This window comes from Rutidosis leptorrhynchoides, chromosome 5 (genome assembly GCF_046630445.1).
Source record: "Rutidosis leptorrhynchoides isolate AG116_Rl617_1_P2 chromosome 5, CSIRO_AGI_Rlap_v1, whole genome shotgun sequence".
Taxonomy (NCBI): Eukaryota; Viridiplantae; Streptophyta; class Magnoliopsida; order Asterales; family Asteraceae; genus Rutidosis; species Rutidosis leptorrhynchoides.
In genome coordinates, this window is record NC_092337.1 from 18,598,711 (window position 1) to 18,607,197 (window position 8,487).

At 38.4% G+C, this 8,487-nt stretch overlaps 2 protein-coding genes across 2 annotated transcripts; both read right to left on the minus strand.

Moving 5' to 3' along the window:
- Positions 1-2,843: 2,843 nt before the first annotated feature.
- Positions 2,844-4,515, minus strand: LOC139846565 (ethylene-responsive transcription factor RAP2-4-like). The gene has a single exon (XM_071836041.1). The coding sequence runs from the start codon at positions 4,117-4,119 to the stop codon at positions 3,160-3,162; it is 960 nt and encodes a 319-aa protein (XP_071692142.1). The 5' UTR covers positions 4,120-4,515; the 3' UTR covers positions 2,844-3,159.
- A 1,059-nt stretch (positions 4,516-5,574) lies between these two features.
- LOC139848423 (uncharacterized) lies at positions 5,575-7,830 on the minus strand. Its single transcript, XM_071838160.1, has 5 exons — positions 7,468-7,830; positions 6,874-7,404; positions 6,546-6,645; positions 6,124-6,490; positions 5,575-6,082 (listed from the first exon to the last, which is right to left on the minus strand). Exons 1-5 carry the CDS (start codon positions 7,828-7,830, stop codon positions 5,575-5,577), a joined length of 1,869 nt encoding a protein of 622 aa, XP_071694261.1.
- Between the last annotated feature and the right edge of the window lie 657 nt (positions 7,831-8,487).

Consider the following 8,487-nt stretch of genomic DNA (forward strand, 5'->3'; position numbering starts at 1 on the left):
TTATGCTTCTTGATGTTTAGTGCACTTGATTTGGTCAGTTTTGAGGTTAGAAACGAGCTCTAGATCAAGAATTGACGAATTTTGGGTGAAACCCGTAGGTTTTTCAGCATCAGCTGCTGAAGAACACACACGGCCAACTGTCTTAAACACTCAACCGTGGGACTTGGGAAAATCGGTCGACGACTGAGTGACTCTCTCGACCGTGTGTGTTTGATTTCACTTAGTTAATTTTTCATGGTCAACCGACCGTGTGGATACACTCGACCGAGTGTGTATGGAGACGGTCGACCGACTGTGTGAAACACTCTACCGAGTGTCTTTGTGGGCAGAATATCTGACTAAGTGTTGATGTCTAGTTGTTATGATGTTCATGTGTTTAATTTTGATTAGAACACTGTACTAACTAGATTTGCCTTATGTTCAAGTGATAAGGATAAGGAAGCAGCTCAGTGATAGATTATTTGAGTTAGTTGCTGGTATTCGGTGAGTGGGTCTATCTCCGGATAGAGTATTGTCCTGCGAGTAAGGACGATTGCATGACTGATTATATGTGATCTTATGTGCGCACTATTTGTTGGACACCAATCGAGGCGACAAGGTTGGGAACCCACCGAGGCGATAAGGTAGGGTTTGTGTAAGGTCGAACGTGGTAGCCTGGTCGGGTCAAGATGTTACTGTCTGTTCGATATAGCATAGAAGGACACATGTGTTGCATCTGGACGCTTATGCAGTGGATTCAGTAAAGTAGACTATCAATAGACTGTAGCCTGATCAGCTAAGTCGTGTGCTCGTACAAGTCGTCGATCCTCATATTGTCAGTTGTTGTTATATGCTAGTTCAGGACGTTGGCATATTTGTGATCCTTGCATCTTCAGTTGCTTATGCTTGGTCTGTTAGATAGTATCCATTCACTTAGCAGTTGTGTTAATCCCCCACATTTCCACCCGTTGCAAGTTCAGGTACTGCTGTTTAGGACGGGTGTTGCGGACGGGTTAGAAGACATGTTTGACTATGAGCTTAACTCTGATGTTTTCTTATCTAGTATTGTTTTCATGTAACACCATCATTGTATAAAGTTATAATGAATGTTAACAATGTTGGATTATAAACTATGTTTTGTAAACGTTAACTAGGATTATTTTGGTAATTATATGTACTTCCGCTGTGATAAAAAAAATCAGGGTGTTACAGTAGGGATGATGGGCAGTTCATTTCTAGCGAATTATACTTTTGTTTTGCGGGATCAAGACGCAAAAGAAGAATTTATGGCTTCGGGTGACATGTTTAGGTATGGATGTTTCTTCTGGTGGTTCGATTGTTGGATCGTCCATGGGGCTAGTCTTCTCGCGGGGAACAGGAATGTTGGTGCATGGCGGTTGTGAGGTTTTCCTTTGGTTTCTTCGATTCAGTAATGAGATTCTGTAGCTTATAAAGTTAAAGTAGAGCTGATCAATTCTAAGCCTAAAGTAAAAGTGAAAAAGTCAAAGAAGGTTCATGGATCCGAATTAAAAAAATACAATGTTGAAGGTATTTGATTTCCTTTAGTGTGTTTGGTTTTTTACTTAGGGTTGTTCGCTTGCTTTGGTTTGATGACGATTGTTTCTTTCCGTTTGGTTATGTTTGTATAGTTATTAATTTTCTTTTATTTTGGTGCGCTTATTTCGACGAGGTTGACTTGCTTTTTTAATACAAGTTCACACACACCACCACACAAATTAAACACGAAGTGTACAATCTCACCTACTTTCTCTATGTCTTGGGAAGTGTATTACTTTTCCCTCTAACCGAAGAGTTTGATTCACATTTTTCCACCACCACCAATCACCTTATCTCCACCAACAAACACCCATATCCACCATAAAAACACATGTAACAACCACCTTTAATTCCCATCATTTTTCCTTCTTCAACAACATCTCACTTTTTCATTCTTGACTACTAGCCGTTTTGTCGCCCTAACTTGTTCTCCCTTCCACAACCACCGACATCTAGCCGGTGATTTGATTTTCTTTTCTTTCGTTTTCTTTTATTTTCGTTTCCAACTTGTCGGTGGGTTTTCCGGCCGACGGCCACTTCGTTGCGGCTCTCGTGACGGTAGTTATTGTGAGGTCGGGATCCTCATCGGTTTTCGGTTTTGTTTCGTTTTTGATGACCTCTTTCTGCCTTCTCTCTCGCAGGTGGCTCCGGTCTTGTTTTCGGTTAGGATTTGGTTTTTTCGATCACTGGAAGCTTAAAGTTCGTTGGATCTACGTGTAGATGAGGGGCTAGTGCGGATTTGACTTCGATGGATTTTGATTTGTGATGCCGGAACTCTTCTTCTACACCATCTTTTTGTACAAGTTCCAGACAGCGAGTTCCGTATTCAACACTTGCTTCAAATGGGTTGTAGAGTTTTTTTTTTTTTTTTTTTTTTTTTTGTCTTGGGTTACACTTATATGGCGAATGGTTGAGGTTACCGTTTGTATGGCTTTTTCCAATCAATACTTTTTGGTCGAACTATCACTTTAGTATTTTTTTCAGCGTGTACTCCGCAGCTATGTTTATTATTGTAGACCGTTATTTTAATTCCGTTATTTTTATTCTTGGTTTTGCTTTGTTTACTAGACTGGATTAAGCAGGTTGTTCACCAGTGAGCCGTTTGGTTTGGCTAGTTTAGTTGGATTAGAACTCTTATTGAATTCTTATGTATTGGTTATACGGTGCGATAATGATAACATTAAGAGCGGGGCACAAATCTTAATATCATATTATTGACCATCAATGGTTTTCTCTAATTTGTACTTGTAAAAGCATGCATACAGTCATCGATTACTTTCTACTACGAACGTACCACAAAACATTAATAAAAAGAAACACAAAATATATCATTAAATAAATAATAATCGATCAGGGTAAATGGCATATAAAAAACCACCCCAATATTATCGATAAAAGGACGCACATGGGATTTCATAAATTCTCCCAAAGTCCATAAACCAAAATAAAATACAAAATTTACCAAACTACCCTTAAATTGGTTAGCCCTGTTGACTGCAGTTGTCAAAAACTTAACTACAGTTCAGCTACCAACTTCCCTAAACCTAATAAACTCAACTACAAATTACAAATAAAAAAACAAATTAAAATTACAAATTTGTGCTTATACTGTAACTAATATTACTAGATAGAACCCCAATCAATCTCGTACGACGGATACTTTTCCAACGACAAATTTTCCGACCAAACATTTTCGTCTTCCGTAAATTCCGGGAATGTCAGATCTGACGACGGCGACGAGTTCCCACTTTCACTTTCAAAACCTTCAACTTTCACAACTTCCGGTACCGGCACCGGCGCCGCTGTCTTCCGCCTTGACCCGGACTTTTTAGCGCCACCGTCAACCGACTTACCTTCCGCCAAACACTGACATATTGTTTGTAACTTAGCAACCACAGATGAATGTAACGGCTTGTAATCGGCGCCGGTGTGACTGTGTTGAGGGAAGTTGAGCCGCGCGTAGTCTCCACGCAGCTTGAAAGCCGCTTTATCATAAGCTAACGCCGCTTCTTCAGCTGAGTCGAATGTGCCTAACCAAAGCCGGGTCCGGCTCTTGGGTAAACGGATCTCAGCGACCCATTTGCCCCAGTGCCTTTGCCTCACACCCCTGTAAAGTTTCGGTGGTTTGGGTGGTGATCCGGATTGTGAAACGACGGTATGGGTCGGGTTAGGGTTCGAATTTGGATCCGGAACAATGAAGTTCAAGTTGTTTTGAGTCCATTGGGTTTGGATTTGGTACATTTGAGATTCGGATAGTTGGGTTAACCCGAATTGAGAATCGGGTTGGTTGTACTCGAATCGGTTTTGGATCGAGTAATCCGGGTAAAAACCGGGTTCTTGATGGGTGGTGGAGATGTAGGGAGTAGGGGAGAATGACGGAGAAGGGTATGGGTATGAGGTGGAAGGGGTAGAGAAAGGAAGGGTATTATGGTAATTTGAGTTATCTTCTTGTGAATAAGAAGAAAAAGGAGGTGAAGCACTTTTAATAAAAGGTTCAAGTGCTTCCATTAATTCACCACCAGATGATGAAGTTTGCTGAAAACCACTATTGCTGTTCCAAAAATCCATAGCAGTTGAAGCCATATATATTAATTATTTTTTATATTTTTTAACACAGAATATTAAAATTAAAATAGAAATATGATTTTCCAAGATAAAAAGAAGTACTGGGAAAATCAAGAAAAGTAAAGGGTTTTGTTTTAAAAATAATTAAAACCCGTTTTTCAAGAAGGAAAAGATAATTAAAAATTAGAAATCAACCTTGTATCAGGGAACAAAAATAACCCTTTAAAAGGTGATTTTAATGAAAAAGAAATAGAATCCAATTCAAAAAGATGGATCACTATTCTGAAAACACCTGACTCGTCAAAAGAAAATATAAAATCAAATAAAGCTTGCTTTTTTGTTCATTATTAATAATCTTGAAAAATCATCAAAAACACATGAAAAAACAAACCCAAATTAATTGCAATATTTCTTTTAGTTAAAGACCACCAGATAATTTACAGAAAGGGATACACAGAAGAGGGGAATATTAGAGGGGGGGTATTAAGATTTAAAAAAGAAAACCAGCACAAAAATTAGAAACAGGAAAAACAAATATAAATTTTTAAAGTATTTGTTTGTGGTGTTTGAAAAAAGAAACTGCTCTCAAAAGACCTCACTTTTTTGTTTGAGTTATGAAGCTGGGGTGGTAGTTGATTTTATAGGAAGAGTAGGATGGGTGGAGTGAACTTTGTGTTAACCAACGACGTTAACTATGGTTAGATTTGCAGGTGAGTTTATACATTTGGAATTATATGTGATTTGTAGGTTCCTAGTTGATGTACTGGTAAAAACGCGTCAGGTGGCTGGACAAGTGCCGGTTAAAGTGACAGTTGTCGGTTAAAGTAACCGTAGATGAGACTCGCTTAAAAGTTATGGGTTTGACTATAAAACCATGTTCACATCCGGTTTGAAGAAAATTCCCATAATAGTAGTAGAGAGGTGCTTGACTATGGAAAGTAACTTTTTTTTTTTTTCCAAAAAAAACAAAATGAAAACTTTATAACGAGTCCTTTTCTCGAAAAAGAAAAGACAAAATTTCATTCATCGTCATTGAATTTTACATTAAATTTGACTTAATGTCTTTTTTCTTTTTTTCTTTTTGTGCATTTCTCGTCCTTAATGTATCAAAAAATCTACTTTCCTCATCCTCCCGTCTACTTCCTGTCAAATCAGCCGTTTATTTAGTCATGTGAAAAGCATGTCAGGGTACTTTAGTCTTTTAATTCTGTTTCTTTTCTTTTTAATATAATTTATCATTTCACCCTCATCCTCTTCATCTCATGTTCATCATCCCAAAATCAAGAACCATAGTTTTATATTTATTTTTTTTTATTTTTTTAAAGGCAAAGATTATATTAAAACACGAAAAGAATACACACGCTCGGGGATTCTTACAAAGGATGAATCACCCGGGAAAATAAAACACGACCACAAAGGAAGAAAACTACATCAATATATCTACAATTCGTTGCAAAGGGAGCAACAAACAAACTAAGAAGTTAAAATAACGCTAGGATTAGAGATCCACACGAGCCAATCTAACTTTTTGCCTTTGATACGAGACGAAATCCACTCGAATGACTTGATTTGAACTTCATTTAGCGCCACCGAAGTACTCCAATATTTACCATGGAACACCATAATATTCCGATTTTTCCAAATCAAAAAAGCACAAACCCAAATCACAGCTTGAAGTATCTGTTTTCCTAATCTCGACATGGATGCGTTTCCAACATCTTTTAGGAAGTCGGAAAGGTTGTTGATTGCGAGATGACCCAAAATCCACCACTTAGCCACCCTATCCCATAAATCACGAGCTTGTTTACACACAATAAAGATATGGTCAATGGATTCCACATCCCCGTCGCAAAGCGGGCAACGAACACTATGAATATCTATCCCTCGTTTATCTAATTCGATCCGAACCGGTAGTCTCTTAAGTATCGTTCTCCACACGAATAGCTCAATCTTTTTAGGAACCAACTTATTACGAGTGTAACTGTGCATGGACACGGAGTTGCTTAGGATCTGCACATCAACCAGGACGCAAGCTTTTTGACATTGAGGATGCCACTCGAATCAAGACTCCAAGACCATGTATCTCTGTTTCGGCTGTTGAAAGAATATGAAAGTAATAACGAAATTAAGCTGTTAAGTTCAGAACCTGTTCGGCCAGTTGGGGCACGAAGCCAATTCCATCGAAATTCCGTGCTGTTATTATTGGTAACTACTCGATCCATAACTAATGCGCCCTTAACAGCTTCCAGACTATACACCCGCGGGAATAGAGAGCATAACTTGTCTGATCCGATCCATTTGTCATGCCAAAAAGAAGTTGAAGCTTCGTCACCAATAACCTTGATGAAAGAACTTTTAAAAGGAACTTGCAAATCCTCCAATGATGTACCTGTTAAAACAAAACAATATTACGCCACCTACCTATTGGTGAAGAGTGGGTAGACCCGCCATCCACCAAAAGGCCGCCGCAAGGGCCATGTATACTACGAATAACATTAACCCAAAGAGCATTGGTTTCGGTTTTGAACCTCCACCACCATTTTCCTAAAAGAGCAAGATTTTTGCTTTTTAGAGAACCGATGTTTAACCCCCCGTTCCCATAAGAATTGATAACCAAATCCCATTTGATCCAAGAAATTTTGGACCCCGAACCCGACCCGCCCCAGAAAAATGATCTCCTCACCCTCTCGAGTTTTTTAATCACACAGGGCGGTGCACGAAAGAGCGAAAAGTAATAAACGGGAGACTAGATAGGACCGATTTTATTAGAACCAATCTTCCTCCAAAGGACAACGAACGCATTTTCCAACTCGATAGCCTTTTGTTGAATTTATCAATTACCGGGTTCCAATCTTTAATCTTCTTCATTTTTGACCCTATAGGCAACCCGAGATAAATAAAGGGTAATTTCCCAGCTTGACAGCCCAAACAATTAGCCAAATATTCAACATCATCTTGCCTCACCCCTATACCGTATAAGCAACTTTTATGAATGTTAACTTTTAATTCGGTGGCTAGCTCGAAACATTTGAGTATTTTCCTCAAATTAATGGCATTCGAACGATCCCAATCCCCGAAAAAAATGGTGTCGTCCGCATATTGAAGATGCCAGACAACAACATTTTCGTTTCCAACCTCAACCCCTTTGAATAAGTTCCTATCCACGGCTGCCTTTGCAAGTATGTTCAAACCCTCCGTCGCAAGTATAAACAAAAAAGGTGACAACGGGTCTCCCTGTCTAACGCCTCTACCAAGTGAGAATTCATGAGTGGGTGACCCGTTAACAAGGATGGAGATAGAAGCCTATTTGAGACATGCGAGAACCCAATTCCTCCATTTACAACCAAAACCCATACAATTCATAACATCCGAAGGATAGTTCCCGTTAAGGCTATCGAAGGCCTTTTCAAAATCCACTTTGAATATGAAACCCTTATTACGATGTGATTTGAGAAAGTCGATTGTTTCGTTTGCAATTAACACCCCATCGAGGATGAATCGACCTTTCAAGAAAGCACTTTGTTCCGCACCCACTAAAGAAGGTAAAACTTTACGAAGCCGGTTAGAAAGAATCTTCGCTATTATCTTGTAGTAGCTTTCGATAAGACTAATAAGCCTATAATCATTTAGGCATTTCGGATTCGTCCTTTTAGGGACGAGAGTGACAAATGAGACATTACACCCCTTCGAAACCTCTTCATTAACCCAGAACCAATTAATAGCTTCCATTAACTCATATTTCACTACATCCCAAAAAAATTTGTAGAAGCGAAGGTTAAAACCGTCCGGGCCCTAACCTTCCGGGCCCGGAGCCCGGACGGTTTTAAGGTTATAGTTTTATATTTTATAAAATCAACAAAATAAATTATAAATGTATACAAAATTATAAATGACAACAAAATAAATTATACAGTAAATGTATATAAAATCAATTAAAAAATCGCTAATTCTGGATAACAAAATCAAATTATAAATCGATTACATTTACAAAATTATAAATGACAACAAAATAAAATTATAAATCCATACAAAATTATAATCACTAATTCTGGATAACAAATATAGCTTTTAAGTACTAAAATCAACGACATAATTTAGTATCCAATTTTGAACAATTGCTTAGTTTTTCCATGAGAGAAACAAGAATTGTACTAAAGCAGGAGAAAGTTGGAACCAAGAGCACACAAGAAAAAACCTAATGAAAGGCTGTAAAAGCTTCAGGAACTGACCTGTAATACCCAAACTATGTCCGTCAATGGTGGCGGAGCTGCGGCGGTTTACGGCGGTCACAGGCAAAAGTGGCTCAAAACTTCAAATTAAGTCACAAAAACTTGCGAAAATGGATGAATCAATTCCTGAATTAGGGGTTTTTTATTTGATCCATGG